Here is a 21,257-nt window from a genome sequence, read left to right on the forward strand (position 1 = left end):
CTTTGCAATTCCAGATATGGACGGTTTAAAAAAAATGTAATATTCATATATCTATCAAATTTTCCTGAAGGGTTGTTAAAGACCTAGTAAAAACATATTTAGTTTACAAACATTTATTTTTATATTTGTCGTCTCATTTATTCACCTTTCAAGCTGTATATCACTCTTTCCTCTGTGAAGCTGAAATAAAAAAATGTCTCCGTGGTATTGAGCCCATATAACGGAAGTCAATGGGGTTCAATGTGTGAGGAAGAAAGCAGCATTATGAAAACCGTTTTAGCCAATATTCCCATATAACCAATGCCACATCATTTCTTAAAAAGACTATGCCATTTATTTCAGCGTTTACTCACAAAATAAACCCATTCACTGTCATTTCATGTTGTGCATCAAAACCTGCCGAGTACAACCCGAGAGTTTAATGTGATAAACAAACCCCACATCTCACCTCGAGTAGTTGAAAAGTCTGCTGTCCCAGAGACTGTGTTCTCCACGGGGGCCGCTGTGAAAGTAGCAGGACTCGGAGCCATCAAACTGGTTCAGGCCGTCCTCTGTGTTTTTGGATGCGTGGCTGTGTACCACATCCAGCAGGACGATGATACCCAGAGAGTGAGCGACGTCAATCAGCTCCTTCAGTTCCTCCGGGGTGCCGAAACGACTAGAGACAAGAAGAGATGAAGGCTGATATCAGAGCAGACTGGGCAGAGGTTGTCTGTCAAACTGCATGTTGTTATTCTCGGGTTAAGCTTAAATCAAGCAAGAGTCTCACTGTTAGGAACAATTCTTTGAAAGGTATAGAGATATTTTTCCTGAGTGTTTCCCACAAGATGATTCGCTGGTGGGTTTCAAAAGATTTTGGAAAGTTGTTTCAAGAATAAAGGGCTAAAAACGTGTAGACCATTTTAAAGCGACAACATAAATAAACGTCACTGCGCATGCGCGCTTTCGCTGTCTGCACTGCACTTTCGGTACACATTCGCGAATATTAGAGTGCATGTAGATTATTTCTGATCACAGGTAAAAAAAAAACCTGAGAAGAAGCGTTACTTGGCTTATTTATATTTTGAATTTAGACTGCGATACCAAGTTCAACTGCTAGATGGCAATGTACCATACGGTCTCGTCAAATGCCACAGTTTTAAACGACCCATTCAACAAAGGGCGTTTTCCAAACGGAACTTAGCATCCCTATGCCCTACTCCCTTTGAAGGGCTGAGGCATTGAAGTGACCTCTTTGAAGGATGTAGGGCATTAGTGTCTCCCGAGTATGCGTTTCGAACTCCCTGGCCAATGTTACCTTGACAACACCGCACGTGCACTCTGAATCCAGCACTTAGTTGTTGAACATTTTTAATACTTCTTGTTAAATTTTGTGTAATTATGTCTTATTAGGGCCCGAGCACGAAAGAGCAAGCCACCGGCTTGCTCTGCAGTGCAGAGCCCTATTGTTTCTGTGTTGTTTATTATTATTATTATTATTATTATTATTATTATTATTATTATTATTCTTCTGATGCCGCTTTGATCGATAATTTGAAGGCCTAAACATGCTCTAAAACTCACAATACTTTGCACGCGCATCAGACGTTGCAGAACTTGGCGTTTGATATGGGTTTTAAAACTAGGTGTGGCAAAATGGCTCTCTAGCGCCACCTAGAAATGCCCAGACCGATCCGCAAAAGGTACATGCACCAAACTTGGTAGACACGTGTAACACCCCGGATCATGAAGAAAAGCCTCTTGGGGCATATCCCTAAACCGAACAGGAAATCCGTTATTTTAAATTTTCGGTGTTATTGCGCAATATTTTGCAATTTCATGCGGTCGTACTTTGACGAACTCCTCCTAGAGTTTTTATCCTATCGACATCATATTGGTGTCATTCTCATCTTAAGGCCTTTGCGACGCTAAATTGCGGAGATCTAGAGTTTTCATGGGGAATCGTGACCCTGGCGGCCTCCCAAAGTTTGCCGTTTTTTCATGAACAGGAAGTTGATGTAACTCAGGCATTCAATGTCCCACAGGCCACAGACTTCACACATTTGTTCAAAGTCCTGGCCTGAATACATCTACATGGCATCTACATCTACATCTCCATTCAGATACAGTTATAGCGCCACCTGCAGGAATCAGGAAATGGCATGTTTTATACAGTTTTTAAATGCTCATAGAGATTCAAACAGGAAGTTGATGTAACTCAGGCATTGAATGTCCTACAGGCCACAGACTTCATACATTTGTTCAAAGTCCTGGCCTGAATACATCTACATGGTAATATTCCAATAGTTATAGCGCCACCAGCTGGCAACAGGAATTATGACACGTAAAAATAAATAACAAATACTACTGTAATTCGCCAGCATTAATTGTATCCCCATTATTTAATTTTTTTCTCTACATGGCAATATCCAGATACAGTTATAGCGCCACCTGCAGGAAACAGGAAATGGCATGTTTTTAACTGCTCGTAGAGATTCATACAGGTCAGCCTCATATTTGAACAGTATAGCCAGTGTGATCTTCACACCTTTGCGATGGTACATTGAAATCTGCTGACATTCTTTGAGGGGCGTGTCCGTGGTGGCCTGACAAAGTTTGATGTTTCGCCATGAAACATGAAGCTACAGTAACTCAGGCACACGATATCCGACCGGCCTCAAACTTCACGTGTTCTACGAGAGTCCTGTCCTGAACGCATATCCACGTCAGTGTTCACCAAAAGTAATAGCGCCACCAGCTGGCAATAGGAAATATTGCAGGAAACATGAAGCTATATTGCAGCTGAGGCACACGATATCCATCCAGCCTCACAGTTCACATGTTTGATAAAAGTCCTGGCCTGAACACATATCCATGTCATTAGACCTTTAGTAATAGCGCCACCAGCTGGCAATAGGAAATATGGCACAGAAAAATCTATAATGAAACTCCCTGTATGCAAGTTGCATACCTTTCATTGTTCCTGATTCTGACGGTTGTGGTTGAACATGGTTGCGGTGCATGCCCGAGGGCCCGCACATCGCTGCTCGCAGCTTTAATTTCACCTTGTTTTTTCACTCCACTTGGTATTAATGAAGGGAATATATGATAAAGGAAACCTATTTCCAAGTAGCTTTTTGTAAAACATACTTTCCTGTAAACAAAATTATCTTTATATTACATTTAAACCATCTGAAATCATATTTATCACTGACAAAAATAGTGTAAAACAAATAATCTTTGTACTTACATCTGTAGGGAATGTCAAAATCCCGCACCATTTTTGCTTCAAAATGCCCACGGCATGTGCCCTTGCTTACGGACTTCTGAAAGGGCCCTTCGCGAAGGGATTCAGGTGTTCACTTTCGTTTGGAACGCCCCTACAAATGGCGTCCCCTTCGCGAAGGGTCCTTCAAGGTCCTTCAGGGTCTATATGCGTGCTTCTGGAGAGGACGTGCGTGCATATGTGTAGGCCACTGTTTCCTAGACAACGTGATCATATAAAGTAACACCTCACAGTACAGCTCCTACTCGCATTAAAGCATTTCCTGATTCATTATTTCTTATGTAAAGTTAACTGTATTAATAAAATGATTTGATTCAGTGATGCATCAATTATTTCATTTAACCGATGCAGTGAAGCATAACTAAACTCCTGATGGCTATGTCTCATTCCGGCGGTCGCATTTGAAGGCGGCATATGTGGTAATGGCTCACTCCACCCCTCCCTTTCGTAGCACTATGGTGGCTGACACAGAACTAAGATGAAGTCTTGTTTGCCAAAAGAAATAACGAATTAACGAAACGCGCTGTGTAGAGTTTGTCGGTTTAGGGTTACTGTTGAAACAGGTGACCCGCTGTGTTTGTATATAGAAATAGCTCATTCTAAGGTAAAAAAACAAAGCTCTTCATTATGTAAGGTCTTTATACACCTCTGAAGACATAGTTATGTTTATTATATTGCATTTCTGTCAATAGACCCTCTTTAATTCTAACATTGCGCTTTTAAGAATCTTTAGATTTGACTAGAAAACAAGACAAAAATGCTTGGAAATGTTATTTTTTGCAGTGCAGCCAAATAGAAAGTTTGTATTTATTTTATTTACATCACAGTTGCACCTTGAGCACTTATTAAAGCAACAAATGAAACATTATAATATTATTATCAATACTATTATTCAACCTCTCCAAACTGTTTTTCCTAGGTCACTGGTATGACACGAATCTCATGCTGTTACATCATGCTCGTGATATTTCTCAAAATACCATTTAACGTCTGGTTCATTTTGTCTTAAAAGGTGTCATTAGGTATCAATAGCTAAAATAAAATCACCTGCAAGATACTTCAAGGGCATAATAACAATTGGATCATGTTTTCTAAGATTTTCCCACCCCACTTACTAGTCCATACGAAACCTAGTCACAACGTGACCGTGTTTAGCCCAGAAATTGCATCCCTCTGTAACAGCGGTGTTTAGCGCAGCTGTACGACACTTGTGCGAATACATCAACGGTGCCACACGGCCGGTGTGTAAAAACAAACAAATACGCCAGTAAATAAAAATCAATCTGGATCGTTTACAGCGTCATGGTGGCAAAGCAGAGGTCAAAGCCTCCATTGGGTTTGACACATTGCTCCTTGCGGGACAAAAGGTTGAGAGCGGTGGGCTCCCATCACTGCTTGGCATCTCCTTCGTGTAATTGCTCGGCATAGCTTCATCCGTCCTCTGGCTATCATCGTATCACTTTCCTCCGGCAAACACAACGTACGGTGACAACAACACCCCTCCTTCCAGCTCCCGCCCCTTCCCAGCATCTAGACCTTGCACTTTTCAAACGGCTCGGGGAGATCAATCATGGGTGAAATTACTCTGTATACATTATGCTCGCGCTATAGGCCGTCTCCAGCACAAGTAAGTAAGGTCGACGGACGGAATAAAGCACATAAATAAAGAATTCCTGCCTGTCTTCCTTTATCTAAGGCCTCTACCTCTCCACAGGATTAACTGCAAATGTGTTTACAGGGAGATTATCGGCTCCGTCACAGGAGCCTCTCTGTGATGGGGGGCCACAGTTGTGAAAGAGAGAGAGAGTCTATTTGTGGTGTGTGCCTATGGTTTTTGGTGCTGAAGTCTTTTACACATTATAAACATGAAAATGAGTTATTTCAACAACTGTAATAGCTTGGGACAACTTCTACTACTCCTGAACTCCATGTATTCATTTTTAGACCAAGTATTAGCAACGTCCGGTTTGCAATTAGACCCGTTTTTTTGGATCAAATTCGGATCAAATACCGTAATTAAACTTGTTGAAGGAATCATACTGAATATTTACATATGGGTAATAACTAATATCATATTGACTAATTTAAAGAATTGTCAATAAACACTATTAACAAATGTAATACCATATGTACCTACATATGGCTTTATAGGAACACTTTACAGCACATAATGTACCGCAGCAAGATGTTTTGGAAACACGTGACAGCATAATTATTATTTAACAGGTTTATTGAAACGAACCGTCATTGGATTTCCCATCAATACTAACAAAATAAATACACGCAGTAGGCCTATTTCATCTATTTAGGTTATTAAATATGAATTTCTCAATTAAAATGTTATGGTCGTTTCCTACGAAATTTTATTTTCAAATACAAACATATCTAATGTAACATGCAACAATGCCCAGCTCAGAAAAACCTGAGACATTTTGAAGGGTAGAATCCCTATCAAAACCTTGTAAGATGCATAGCTGGACACCAAAATGGACCTTTGCCACAATGACGATTTCAAAAGGTTATTTTGCAATTTAAAATACATTGTTTGGGCAAATATATAAGTTAGTGTAGAATAGTAACTATCATCTTAGTACACAAAAAAATGATTTGTGTTTCATGCAAAATTTAAATGAACTAATATATACATTCCAGATTTAAATGCAATATATTAGGCAACTTATAGATGGTTTCATCGGACGCACATGCTGGGCCAAAGTTAACTTGCCGTCTGTGTTTGATTATAATATTAACATTATTTCATATTCATATTTTATTGTATATACATTTTATTAAAGGAATTAAAAATTCATCCTTTGTGGAGGTCTTAACGTTTGTTTATGTTGTTGCCGATGTAAGGTCTGTTAGGTAGACACTAGAGAGAAAGATAAAGCCCAACATTCTCCAGCACAGCTCATGATTATTTCAGCCAGAAAGCTACGAAAATGTACAAAACCGATTTTAGCATTATTTTTTTTTTGAAAGATATTTACCTTGATGCAGCGAAGAAACTCGTGATCTGGTAGCCGAAGCTGGCGTAATATGCATGCTCCATGATGGCCATCATCTGAATACAGTTATACCCTGTGTGTATGACACATTAAGAAAGCACTGTTAGCAGATATATAGATATAAGAGTTTACATTTGTAGCCAAAATATTCCTTTTAAAAGAGGTATTGAGTCACTTCGACATTAAAGATGATCCATGTAATATACAGAGCTGTACAATGTATGGTGCTTTCTGGACCTTCAGCGCAGCCTAAAGGAATAATCAAAAACGTTACATCATTTAATCGCCCTCATGTCATTTCAAAAATAAGATATTTTGAAGAATGTTAGTAATGAAACAAGAATGACCCCCCCAAGTGACTTCCATCGTATGGACACAGAAACACTGAGACCTATCTCAAAATATCCTCTTTTGTGTTCCACTGAAGAAAGAAATACAGGCGTGTGAACGAAGGTCACATTTTTATTTCACTTTAACAAGGTAAATATATTTTGCTAAAACTGTCCTGCTAAATAACTGTAACTTAAGAAAACATGTTACTGATGAATGAATAATGTTGTGGGGTTTTCCCTACAGCCGTACACTCTAAACTCCCACACAGAGAACCGTGAATCCACATAATTACAAAAATATGTTTTTATTAATGACACAATATTACACAAGTGTAAACCAACACTCAAGGCCACAAAATCTTGCACAGCGCAGTCCCGGCCAACTCCGAGGTACACCAACATCACCTAAACTGTCACACCCAGCAAAACACCTCCTCCTCCAGCTATGAGGTGGGCATCCTGAAAAGAAGCATGGTCTTTCATGATAACACGCTGCCCTGCTCTCGACATGCAGCGGCCACTGGGACACTGCGACTGAATGACTCATCGGGTCATCCGCAATCCAGATCAGCCACAAAAACAGTGTTTCGCTTACCACGCTAGCTGCAGCTACGGCTTTGAAACTGCACGAGAAGGACTCGGGAGAGAGATTCAGGCTTTTCACATTTAGGTTTATTTATTTATCTATATATCTTTGGCCGCTTCAGAGAAACTTGTTGACATTTTTTTTTTATGAGGTGTGACTGCGCCAGGGCCCCGAGGATGCGTACACCGGGACATTCAAACCGTGCACACACGCAGCGCACTTACGATTTGGCTTTTGAAAAGGCAGTATACCAGAATCTAACGGGGGAGACAAGGAGAACTCCAGGGACAGAACGATGCGGCGCATACAAGATACAGATACGGTGCATGGACGTGTGTATGAATTATTCTCTCACAATATTTGTTATGGCAAACTGTATTACAGGACTTAAAAAAAATGACCATCCTCCCACAATATGTTAACACGGTTGTGTACATGCTTCTGTCTTGCCTACAGGAGAAGAAAAAAACCTTCATATTGCCTGTCTGTGCAAAAGTAGCACCACACGGTTGCATCTAGTCGGCCTGATTTATTGTGACCATTTCTATCATTTTATTCATTTATTTTGATGATGATATTGTCTCTAAGATACGACTAACATTTTGTCGAATGTTGGTAACCAAACAACACTGAGCCCCATTGACTTCCACTGAAGGAACACAAAACCACAGAGACATTTCTCAATACGTCTTATTTAGTGTTCCACAGAGTCATATAGCAGTTTTAAATGGCATGAGGTCTCTTTAAGATGGACAAAAGTTAAGGTTACCTCAATTCAAAAGAATCTCAGTGGAAATAAAGGCTTACTTGCAAATTTTGTCAAAGTCGCCTGATGTGACATCTTTTAGGTTAGCTTAGACTGAAATTTTGATTTAATGAAGCCATCGCTGACTTATCCTGGAGAACCAAAAGCAATTTCCACAAACAAGGGTCCACATTCACACAACACACAGCGTGCCCATTTCATTAGCATTTCAACAGATCCATAAACACTCTCTGACTGAGATAAATGTTTTGCAACTTCCTGTGTAATAAATATCAACCCCATCCCCACGTTCCAGGCTGCGGTGTCGCGACAGATTGTTTGTTTTCACCAGCAAACAATAAAGGCTTCCAAACGTGCTCCTTGAATCCTGCACCACGAGCTAATGTTTGTGATGAACTGTTAGATGAACTTGCAGGATGCATGCATCACCCCAATCAGCCAACCGCAGGCTTCTGAACTCAATCTCCCGCGCCTTGCCGATACTCGAAAATACCCCCTACATCTGTAAAACACACACCCGCGTGCACTCGAACACACCTCTCTCCGCCCACCATCCATGATGGCACTAATGAACACTTCACTTGGCGGCTAAAGCCTGTAAACAGGGTGTTGACCTACTCAACACCCTCCCAGAAACATTGGCACAGAGGCCAGCGGCTCATCATCCACATGGCGGGTCTGTCAGGTTAAGCACCACTGCAGATCGGATACTTCTTGATGAAGGAGGAACGCTGGCAGATAGAGCGTCACCCCCTCGCCGGATGAAAAAAATACTTTCTGCATACACATCTGAAAAAAGTATGAAGTGCTTTGCCGAGTTGCTGCCGAGGGTGTTTTCTTATTTAACGGTTCCCACACTTTTATCAAGTACACTGGAAGCGTCGCACCGAGAGAAAATGCTTCGACAAATATTAAATGCAGCAGAGATGGAGAAAATATCAATGTCAAATAAAAAAACAAAGCCAAAAAGAAGCCCTGTAAAGAAGCAAAACATTTATTAAATAAACAGCTAAGTTAATGGATTCATTGTGTTTTTGTTTACCAAATTTTACTATATATACAGTATACACTCACCGAAAGGATTATTAGGAACACCATACTATTACTGTGTTTGACCCTCTTTCGCCTTCAGAACTGCCTTAATTCTACGTGGCATTGATTCAACAAGGTGCTGAAAGCATTCTTTAGAAATGTCGGCCCATATTGATAGGATAGCATCTTGCTGTTAATGGAGATTTGTGGGATGCACATCCAGGGCACGAAGCTCCCGTTCCACCACATCCCAAAGATGCTCTATTGGGTTGAGATCTGGTGACTGTGGGGGCCATTTTAGTACAGTGAACTCAGTGTCATGTTCAAGAAACCAGTCTGAGATGATTCGAGCTTTGTGACATGGTGCATTATCCTGCTGGAAGTAGCCATCAGAGGATGGGTACATGGTGGTCATAAAGGGATGGACATGGTCAGAAACAATGGTCAGGTAGGCCGTGGCATTTAAACGATGCCCAATTGGCACTAAGGGGCCTAAAGTGTGCCAAGAAAACATCCCCCACACCATTACACCACCACAAGCCTGCACAGTGGTAACAAGGCATGATGGATCCATGTTCTCTAGTGGTACCCGGTGGGGTCTTCTGCTGTTGTAGCCCATCCACCTCAAGTTTGTTCGTGTTGTGGCTTCACAAATGCTTTGCTGCTTACCTCGGTTGTAACGAGTGGATATTTCAGTCAAAGTTGCTCTTCTATCAGCTTGAATCAGTCGGCCCATTCTCCTCTGACCTCTAGCATCAACAAGGCATTTTCGCCCACAGGACTGCCTCATACTGGATGTTTTTCCCTTTTCACACCATTCTTTGTAAACCCTAGAAATGGTTCTGCGTGAAAATCCAAGAAATTGAGCAGATTGTGAAATACTCAGACCGGCCCGTCTGACACCAACAACCATGCCACGGTCAAAATTGCTTAAATCACCTTTCTTTCCCATTCTGACATTCAGTTTGGAGTTCAGGAGATTGTCTTGACCAGGACCACACCCCTAAATGCATTGAAGCAACTGCCATGTAATTGGTTGATAAGATAATTGCATTAATGAGAAATTGAACCGGTGTTCCTAATAATCCTTTAGGTGAGTGAGTATATATATAAATATATTATTTATCTTTGTAGGGATAACGTTTTGCAAGTTGGATTTTTTACAGTGAAATAAGAAGAAATATCTGTCTCATTTTGCCTAATTTTAAAAGTTCTCATCTTGAGTCCCCCTTTGAAATCAGCTGGAACCCCCTTGTGGGCCATGGCTCCCCTGTTGAAAACCACCGTCCTAAGCAATGTTAGAAGAAACATTTAAAACGACATTGATACTTAAATGAAACACAGCCGAGTATTCAATAAAATGTTCCTCTAAGAAGTGAATCATCTTTCATTGTTGTTTTCCAACAAAGCATGCACGCAGCACAGTGTTGCTATTTTAAAAGTGTGTGAAATCTTACCATTAATATATCACAAGCAGGAAAGAAATGTTTGTTAATGTACCTGCACTACATCATTATACTGCGAAATTTCTTATTGTCATTGTTTTAATTTTGTACAGTTTTTTATTCATTCTGTATAATGAGCTTTTGTTATTGTCGATTGATTATTCATATTTCACCGTTTTATCTTATCTTCATTTATCTTTTATTGTCTTTGTAATTTCTCATTCATGCCCATCCATCCTGTCTGTCATAAAAATACGAATTTCATTTATCCATAAGTAGACAACTATGTCTTATGGTGTGACATAGCAAAAATAAACAAAAAATATATATTTTATAATATTATTAATAATAATATAAGATGTAAAATACATATTTGTCTTCATTATTCATTTGTTTTTCTAAATGTTTGCTTTTACACCATAGGACACATTAATGGTTTATTTGTCAACTACTCTAAAACAAATAAAACAATAAAAAAACTTTACACAACCATTTACAGTCAAATATATAAAAGGTTAATATTATTATGATACGCGATATCTTGATGTTAAAGCAATTCAGTGCAACTCTCAAGAACATAACAGTTTTGTGCGAATGAAGCCGTTTCTCACCAAGATCTTTGATATTAGGAAGCACGTTGTGTGTAAAGTTGCTGTAAGATGCCACTTTGCCCTCTGGAGAAGCGATCCCAACGTGAGACTCATAGATCCGTAAGCTCCTGGGCTTCAGCGGCCGAGGGTGCTTGTGCTGGGACGGGAAAAATATCTCAAAATCATTCTTCATTCACATATTTGGAGCGTATATGCCACAAGTGATTTGTGAAACATTTGCGTAGCGATTAAACTAACGGTTGAAGGGCTTTAACATTATATGGGCTTCTTTTACGCCATAAAGGATTTCGTTTGCTTATGAGGAATATTCACCAATATTCACATGTACTAGGTCATTCAAGGTAAATATGCATTACATGTACAAAGTTATTCTTAAATATTAACAGCAGGTTTAAAGGTTGAGCACCCATGCAAAAAAATGGTTGATACACTCAGGGGGAATAATCACTTACAATGTAAGGTTGAGGAGGGTCCCAGTGTACCCAATCGTAGATGATGGACTTCTCATGCCTGGCTACATACTTTGCCCAGGGTGAGATCCGGTACAGGCGATCACCTGCCCTGGTGTGAGCAACCACCTGGAAAGAGAGACAAATGAGAGCTGGAACCGAAAGGACACACTGGGCGGGTCACAACATGGGCGCGAGAAGGATACCGGGTAAATCCGCTAAGAGAAAATGTGTTTACAACTGTCGGAAAACATGGATAAAGGGCCGATCTGATGAAAAAAGGTCACGGCGTACAAGCGGAAAGGGCGCTTGAGTTTAGATCGACCGCTGGAGGTGAAAGAGGTTGTGCTGAAAAAACAAGACCTTTGAAATAATTCGCCCGGGTTTATCTGAAAACTTTTTGCACCGACAAAGTGATCTGCAACATCAGCTTTTCTACGTTTTGGACGAATTAATTTAAAGAGGGAAAACGGCAAGAACTATCGAAACTGTAGATGATCAAAGGCAAAATACATGTGACAATAAAAGAACATCGATTATGAACACGCAAGCTTGGGATATGCTTCATAGGCATATACATACAAACATGAAAGAGTCACATGAATAATAAATCAAAACCTTTCTGTTTTTAATGTATGCTCTATATTATACAACCACGTATATGCACATTTAAAGGAATGCTTTATCCAACAAAATAAACTTTATAATTTACTCAATGTCCTATAGACTACAGCAACATAAACAATATTTACAGAGTTTATATTGTTAAACACTCAAAACGGTTGGTCCGAATCAGTTATGACATTCATTTGCTTGTCGGCAATGACATTTCATGACTTGCGTGAAACTCGACAGCCCCTGGTCACGGTGATATAGAGGCAAAAGTTACAGATTGCATTTCATTACATTTAGAAGTATTCATTTAGAAGTGCACTTTTATCCAAGGCATCTTACAAATGAGTTAACGTTTAACATTTAGAATGATGAATAACAATAATTAATAACATTTAATTAAAGATGCATCGAAACTAAATTTCGGGTTTTATACAGAGCTCAAATTCATTGCATTTTATTTGACAGGATATATCGGCCATGTTTTTAAACTTTCGGCTGACTGTTGTTAGTGTGTAAAATTGCTTATATCGACCGAAACAGATTATTGGGCGATATATCGGCAAATCTTTTTTTTTTTTTATAATAAGTCCGCCTTAATGATGAAAATTTATTCCATGTCTTGTTTTTAAGTATAAAAATTATCAATTTAATTATATTTCAATACAAGTTAATATATTATAATTATAAATACAGTTTTCCTGTAGTTCAGTGGTAAGAGGATGCCCAGGGATTGCACATAGGCTTCTTAGAAACAAATGTATAGGATAATGCAATGTAAGTCGCTTTGGATAAAAGAGACAGAGACAGAGACAGAGACAGAGACAGAGAGAGAGAGAGAGAGAGAGAGAGAGAGAGAGAGAGAGAGAGAGAGAGAGAGAGACCAATTGCTTAATCTCCGAACAATTGCACGTGTCCTACAGTCTTAAAGTCAAACTCCTGGCTGTCTCATGAAGTCACGCAACTGTCAGTAGATTTTAGCCAATCGATAGCGGAGCATCTCTCTCAATTCAAATGTCTCACCGGGGAGCTTTCTATCCCGACTCTCACATACTCTTCTCCCAGCCAAATAGCAAATGCATCATTTACTGGTCCCTTCCATAAGCTGCCAGTGTGAGGTAATGACCGGTCCATTGGCACCTGCAGGTGACCCGCGGAGCGCAGTCCCAGTGGGGTTTAATCATTAGCGCCTCTTCTCCCGAGGACACAGAGAAGCACCAGGCCGTCGCGCCGCAGGTTCGCCAGTTTATAAAATCACATAGAAAGGACGTGAGAATGGACAGACGCTGAGCCAGAAGGGCTTAAGGAGAAAATAGTAGAAGATAGCAGACGCGCTGTGCCGATAAAAGGTTCAGGGTGGAGGATAAATGGATAATGATAAAACTCTTACTGTATTAAAGGGAGTTCAATTATTTTCTGTCACTTTACTGTCTGGTCAAATGATAGATTAAATTGTATTTTAGCGGTTTGGTAATACCAAAATCGTTTTGAATTGCATAAAACATCCTTTAAAAAAAAGCAAGGTCGCAGCCTTACGATAGCAGTCTGTTGTGCAAATCAAAGAGAGAAGGATATTTTTTTTCAGGAACGGAATCTGTCTGACACTCAACTCGGGGGCCAGAATTTGGGACAGGGCCAGACTCCACATCTGGTTCTACTTGTGTGTGGACTTGACCCAAGGAGACGTGCCCAGAGAATGCCACCGAACTGCTATTAATCACAATAGTGTCTCACAGCATAATAGACACCGTGTGAAGCACTGAACATAGTGATACAATCCAGAATGTGCGCAGAAATACATACAGTTGAAAGTCGTTTATAATGCAATGCAAGTCGTGTTGATGAAAAATGAGAGACGAACTCTCATTTCCTCTATTTGGAATAAAATTAATAAATAAAACGAGGTCCGTTTTGATTCGATATGGACTTTAATTGAATGTACAGTACATAACTGAGAGAAGATCCCTCCCGGGACCACGCTTTAATTTGTTTCAAATTAAAGTGCCGTGTTTTAAACCTCATGGGTGTGAAAGTACAAATTAAACTGCAGTTATAAAAAACATATGCTGTTGAGGAGTAACAAATGACGGGAATGTTGCAGCTGTCCCTTTAACATTGACACGTTATCCACAAACGGGTGAATATTAAATTCATCCTGTCAGCCCGTGAGGGCTTCATAATACCTCAGAGTATCATTCACACTAATGAAGTAAACACAGCACCTAATGCGTCTGCTCACCTTCAGCCTGGAGTTATGACTGACAGCAGGTGTTGAGTCCTGCTTAGGGGGTATGTGCAGTTCCCATTTCCCAAACTCCTTTTTTTCGTAAGGATGCGCAAAATTATCCCAGCCATCTATCAAAGGAGAAAAATAGAAGCTCATTGCCACGCAAGAACAAAAAGCAAATTTAAACAGGAATTCAGAAGTAAACCTTTTATTTATCTATTTAGTTATCTCCACAGGAACGTTTATGCTAACGTTATACTATATTTATGCTTTATGCTAATTCGTCCCTCATCTGTTTCAAAACCTGTGAAACACAAAAGATGATATTTTGAGGAATGTCTCGGTGGGGTTGTGTACATACAATGAAAGTCAAAGGGGTCAATGTTGTTTGGTTACCAACATTCTTCAAAATATCTTCCTTTGTGTAAGAAAGTCGTACCGTTAAGGAATGACAAAAAGGTGAGTCAATGATGAATGATTTTAAATTTGGGGGTTAAATGTTCCCAGAATCACTAAGTGCTAATAGTATCTCTTTTCCAAGTTGCTCGTTTATTGATAGCATTATGTATTCCCTCTGAAATAATAACTCAAAATAATTTGCTTATTTAAAAGCAGTGTAAGTTAAGGACTGTGATCAAAGACTAAAAAAATGTGCCCTGAAGTATGTAAAGTATGGCTCATTACTTCGACACATTGGACACGTATACAAATGTCCAAGTATACAAATACCTTTGTATAAAAACGATCTGTCAAACTTTTCACAAACAAAGTTTTAAAGGAAAGGCCTATAGTGACTTCAGACTGAATTATGTTGTGTAGGCATCTCAGACAACCTTGAAGGGAACCTTCTTTTTTATTTAGTTTAAGTTAAGTTTATTTATAAGTTGAACACAACGTTCTTTCAGCTAGTTTAAGATAAAAATAAGACGCTGTCAGAAAGAATAAACAGTCAACCACAAATTGACACACGTTAAAGCAATAGTTCAGCTTCAAAATACATTTTCATGATAATTTACTCAGCCCGATGTCATCCAAGATGTTTATGTATTTTAACTTTAGTCGAAAAGAAATTGAGGTTTTTGATTAAAACATTCCGGGATTTTTCTCCATACAGTGGACTTCAATGGACTCCAAACGGTTGAAGGTCAAAATGACACTTTCAGTGCAGCTTCAAAGGGCTTTAAACGATACCAGATGATGAATACGGGTCTTATCTAGTGAAACGATCGGTCATTTAAAAACAAAAAAGTATATATTTTATAGACAGAAATGCTTGTTTGCTCTGTTCTGCGATGCGCATTCATGACTTCACAAAATCAAAATTATGTTGAAAAGGTCACGCTTGACGCAGAGTCAGTCTTTACAAGCTGAACATGCAAGTTTTGTACGTAATTACTTGAAGTCATGAACGCGCTTCGCAGAAGACAGCAAACAAGCATTTGTGTTTATAAAGCATACACCTTTAAAAATTTTTTAGAAAATTACAGATTGTTTCGCTAGATAAGACCCTTATTCAACGTCTGGTATCTTTTAAGCTCTTTGAAGCTGAACTTAAAGTGTCATTTTGACCTTAAGTCCACTATATGAAGAAAAAAACAGGAATATTTTCTTCAAACAGCTTAATTTCTTTTTCGACTAAAGAAAAAAACCCATCTTGGATGACATTGGGGTGAGTAAATTATGAAAATGTATTTTGAAAGTGAACTACTTGGACTGAGTCTTGAACTGTAAAAGAGTTTTCTGATTTATGAATTTTGCACCAGAACTAAAAGGATGACAAAATTGTGTGATATATGTTTTATCAACCACTTCATTAAAGGTTTACGCTCATCTAAAACGCTTTAACACAAAAACTGACAATATAAACAATCATAACCTTATTTTCAAACTTTTTACACAGCGTTAAAAAGAACATCTTCATGAACTGACAAATGATGACCTTTCAAACCTTTTTTCTTTCTTCTGAACACAAAATAAATGTTTTACTCAATGGATATTGGGCTTTCAAACCACTACTGTAAATGTCAACAAAACCATAAAGGATTGATGTGTCAGGTTTTATGTCATATACATCGATATAACATGACCAACATTACAGATGTCAAACATTACAGACGACAGTGCTATAGGATTTTCATTGAAGCAAGAAAACACAAAGCTATGAAAACATATATGGTAAATAGCTTTTTGTCAAATTAGTGCTTAAAAGGCCTAGTCCCATTTACTTTTATTACATGATAAAAAGCTGATTATTCAACATTTCTCTTTTAGGGTCAAACGCCCAAAATAAATGATTACAGAATTGTCATGTTTGGTTGAACTAAACCCATATAAATTCTAATAAAATCTGAAACCTCACATCATAGTAAACATTCCCTGCCAATTATGACACAGAACACAACGACTTCACTTGCTGTATGAAATGCTGAACAGATAAAATTTTTAAAGACCTACTAAAGTCTCCGGTGAGAAACAGGGCCTCAGCCGCCGGGGCCCACTCTTTAAAGATGAGGCTGTTGTCTGGCATCCGCTGTACGCCGTAACTCTTATAGCTCTGTGTGAACTGATCAAAGCCTCCTTCGGCCTCCTCAAGGAGTGTGAGCTGTTTTTCAAACAGCCCGTACCTGTAAAAACAAAGAGAGGAGAGGGGAACTTTAACAAATCAGGATAGACTAAGACAGACCAAATATGTCTTATATAAGCAAGTTTCATGGCAGGAAATCCTATGAAAAAATGTACGTATTTATGGCATTCATCCATTCATGTATTTTGATTAGGGTTGTAACGGTACGTGTACTTGACGGAACTGCCAGGAGCGGTCACAAGGAAATTTCCAAACGAAGTCATCATTCCTATGCCCTACTCCCTTCGAAGGGCAGAGCCCTTGGAGTTTAGACTTTGGAGTGAACAGTGATAACAACAACCTGCAACTTTGCTAACTGCATGTGACTGTCTGGTACGAATACACATACCGTAACACCCCTAATATTGCTGAAGACGTCGCCAACCCACCATCATCTGTGTACTACACATTACTTCACCCAGAGACTCAGAAACGTGGGCATCAATTAAGGCAATTGCTGCTGCCGTGTAGATTTTCTAAGTTCACCTTCTGGCCAATAAACAACGGTGTACCGCAAGGCTCTGTACTCTCCCCAATTCACAAACAGCTTTACAGCACACAAATTGGGGCTGCACTGTATAAAAGTACAACAAAAGATTGATCTACTATCGTTACAATGCTGTAGATTTGCCTGGCTGTTAAGTTATTCCCAAGGGAGATTGATGAAGCAATGTGTAGTGGATTGCAAAATAAATGGGTCGTGTTCCAAAGAAGTCAAGATGAGTAACAAGTGTTATTAATAAGTGTTCATAGATTTCCCGAGTACTTTGTTTTATAATGGTGATACAGCTTTGAGCTGTTTATTTTTAGCTCAAGTGTTACATAATAGAAGCAGCTGTTGTTATCGCTGATGCCAGACTTGCTGGTTGCTAAAGATTTATTGGTGAGCGTCCAAGATGCAAATAAAATAAAAAAATTACATGAAGCACCTTCGGTTGTCAAAGCATTTATTTCATTAGATTATTCAATAAAAATCATAAAGCATCACATGGTTATGCAATTTACAATTCCATTTAGTACATAAGATTTTGGTCATACCACCCACTGTTGTTGCACATCTGCTGAAAATGAAGCACACTATCAGCTAGAAGTGCATGAAGCCATGATAACAACAACCTGCAACTTTGAGGATTCTGTGATCTTCAGGCACTCACAGATCTCAAACTCTCCATCAACGGACTGCTTACAATTCCCTTTGCTCTCTAAAATGGCACATCAACAAAGAGCATCTCATCATGAAGACTAGATTATCTTTCTCAGATAATCAAGGGAGTTCGGAGTCGGTCAACACCTCCTTGTTTGATTCTGCATGGCTATTACAGTCGTCAGTATGTGGGAACAAGGAATCATGCTAACAAGGAAAAACACACTACTAACTAGATCTCGGAGTAATAACGTTTCACATTTAAAGAACAGCTTACTGTTAGACAACATGACCAAAATCTTAAGTATTTATTATAAATATATTTGTGTAATCCTTTAAAATGAATGTGAAAAATGTGTAGCTGACCATGCTCGAGGTGTATCCAAACAAATGTTTTGATAAAACTTAAAACATTTTAGTTCATTCAAAAAAAAAATCTGAAAATCAGCAATACACTTAAATAACTAATAAACTAAATATATTTATTAATCATAAATTAATTATAAATACAAGAAATAAAAGAAAAAAATATATATTTCAGTTTTAATAATAGTTCAATTATTATTTCGATTTTTTTTACTACAAATATAAAAATATTAAAACAACAATACAATCTACAAACCTAACTCGGACATTTATTTCTCAAACTGGACTACTTTTTTAATTTTCAATGTTGATTGAAAATAAGGGTAACAAATGCAGTATACACAATAATTTCTATCACATTCACATCTGCAATCCTCACACATACCTGTACGTTCCATCTACATTTTAATGAAACACTTCAGAAGTCTTATTTTCTGTGGTATCATTTTTTTTAACTGAGTCACGACGGATGTGGCAACCATGGCTCTATGCAATGGTTTGTTATTTGACATTTCTATTGTGCTGTCTGTACTGTACTCCTCGCTCTATGTACTGTATATAATCTGTATTGTGCATTTATGTCCAGTAATTACATTTTGTTAGTCGCTGCCATGAAAAAGCTGTACCTACAGCACTTTCTACCCGGCCCGTGGACATGTGTCATTTAAGATGCAAATTCATTGTGCTTTAGTCTAATGGAAGCCTTTCTGACAGTCACATCATTGTGCGTACAAACTGTAAGCTGAAAATGCCTGTGACATTCAACAGCACAAAGGAAAATTCTGCCTTCTTACAGAACATTTAAAAGACATTTCAGACAGGATAAAAAAAAATAGCGAAACATAAAAAAACAATGCATTTTAAACTCTACGGACTGGGTATTGTGTTTCAGACAGACAGCGGTTCTCCTGAGCACTTGTTTATTTCTAATCAACCGATACCACTGTTTTACGGCTGTACATCGAGAGTCACTTAACATCTGCTTTTGAAACTTAAATCCTCACAGCACATTGGCTTACACCTTATGGCATATTGTTATTCTTCAGAACGATCAATAACACTTAATATCCCCACTGTCACCCACGGCTTATCTGATTCCCGGTTGGATGCCATCTCTACAAGAATTAAATGCAGAATCTAAGCAGCTAAGTAAGCACTCAGCGAAGCATCTAACGCCTACAGGAAAGTTCATGCGTATGGCGATTTGTGGAGAGAAAAGGACTGAAAGTAATTTGTTTTCAATGAGATGATGATTTTAACCATAAATCTACAGTTTTGTATAAAGAAATGCTTTATTAGCGGCTGTTTCTAAGGCAGTGGTTCCCAAACTATTTGAAAGCAAGGCACCCCTTTGTAGGTTTTTTTTCCCCCACAGCACCCCAACCCTGATTTAACAATGAACATGCGTTCATCATATATAAAATTTAATCCAGATTGCCAAATAACAAATTCAGGATAAAGAGCTGCATGAATTTATTAGAAATGCATTACAACATGCACTATATGAGGTGAAACAACTGATTCAAATGAACCATCTGTCACTTACAACCTGATGACACATGTAAACAAATCTTATAGACTGATATGAACCTGTGTATGTGGGAATCGTTGGAACCAAACACATTAGAATAAAGATTGATACTAAATTATTTCAATAATAATAAACAACAATTTCTATTTGGATTCTTATTGGCTTTATTCAATCATGACCTTACAACCTAAAAAGGAAACTAAAATACCTGTGCATGTAACAGTTTTACGGGTATTCTTAATGTGCCTGCTTTTGGTAGAACATCCTCTTGATACGGGCGTAGAGTGAGGATAGTGCACGTCGTAGATCATGCTCCACTGACAGGCGGTGCGTTTAGTTTTTTCCAGGATGAGAATGCTAGCTCACACAAGTAGGAAGTTGAAAACGGCAACAGCACACTGACGGCGACTTGGCGTTTTCATATAAGCACTTTTGATGCGCAACCGGGTTCAATTAACTTCAGAGTTCGGTTTGTTTGGGTCATGTGAATGCTGTCTTCTGAACCTGGGTGCTCACCCACAAACTGTACCCGAGTCCGCTTAAAAAGGGAGGTCTGGGGTGTGGTTCATGCGAACTCCAATACGCATTTAAAATGATGACTATGGCGCCTGAAAGTTGCGAAATGTGAATCGGGCCTAACTGAAATCTTAAACGGACGTTATAATACTTTTTTGTCATTTTAATATGCATAATATGAAAGAGTATATAAATTATTTTATATACCAGCAGACTAAGAAACAGCTTTTTTCTCAGAGCTGTTTCATTATTGAACTCTGCCCCCCACTGATTCCACTACCTCTCTTACCTTTAACTCCAATGCTGCTATAACATTGTTTACATTACACTACAGGGCTGCATGCATGACTGAACTGTACACACCAGTACTTCATGTTATCTGCTCTACTGGACTGTTTACACACGCACAGCATCATTTGCACTCTATACTGCTCACTTGCACATCTGAAATATTTAACTGAATGCTCATTTGCACTAATGGACCACTTTCATAACTACACTAATTTATCTATTGCACTGTAACTTCAATAACTGCATTAACTAATCTACTGCACTGTAACTTCAATAACTGCATTAACTAATCTACTGCACTGTAACTTCAATAACTGCATTAACTAATCTACTGCACTGTAACTTCAAAAACTGCATTAACTAATCTACTGCACTGTAACCTTATTAACTGCATTAACTAATCTACTGCACTGTAACTTCAATAACTGCATTAACTAATCTACTGCACTGTAA

General features: G+C 38.7%; 1 protein-coding gene across 1 annotated transcript in view; it reads right to left on the minus strand.

Annotated features, from left to right (window-relative positions):
- Nucleotides 1-21,257, minus strand: part of gbe1b (glucan (1,4-alpha-), branching enzyme 1b) — a 113,372-nt gene that overhangs the window by 75,562 nt on the left and 16,553 nt on the right. Inside the window, exons 2-7 of the mRNA XM_079481173.1 lie at nucleotides 16,788-16,957; nucleotides 14,346-14,461; nucleotides 11,498-11,623; nucleotides 11,046-11,181; nucleotides 6,256-6,346; nucleotides 449-658 (exon numbers count right to left, since the gene is read on the minus strand). Coding sequence (XP_079337299.1) covers nucleotides 449-658; nucleotides 6,256-6,346; nucleotides 11,046-11,181; nucleotides 11,498-11,623; nucleotides 14,346-14,461; nucleotides 16,788-16,957 — 849 coding nt within the window. The remainder of the gene's footprint in view (nucleotides 1-448; nucleotides 659-6,255; nucleotides 6,347-11,045; nucleotides 11,182-11,497; nucleotides 11,624-14,345; nucleotides 14,462-16,787; nucleotides 16,958-21,257) is intronic.

The sequence above is a fragment of the Barbatula barbatula genome (genome assembly GCF_947034865.1).
Source record: "Barbatula barbatula genome assembly, chromosome: 19".
Classification (NCBI taxonomy): domain Eukaryota; kingdom Metazoa; phylum Chordata; class Actinopteri; order Cypriniformes; family Nemacheilidae; genus Barbatula; species Barbatula barbatula.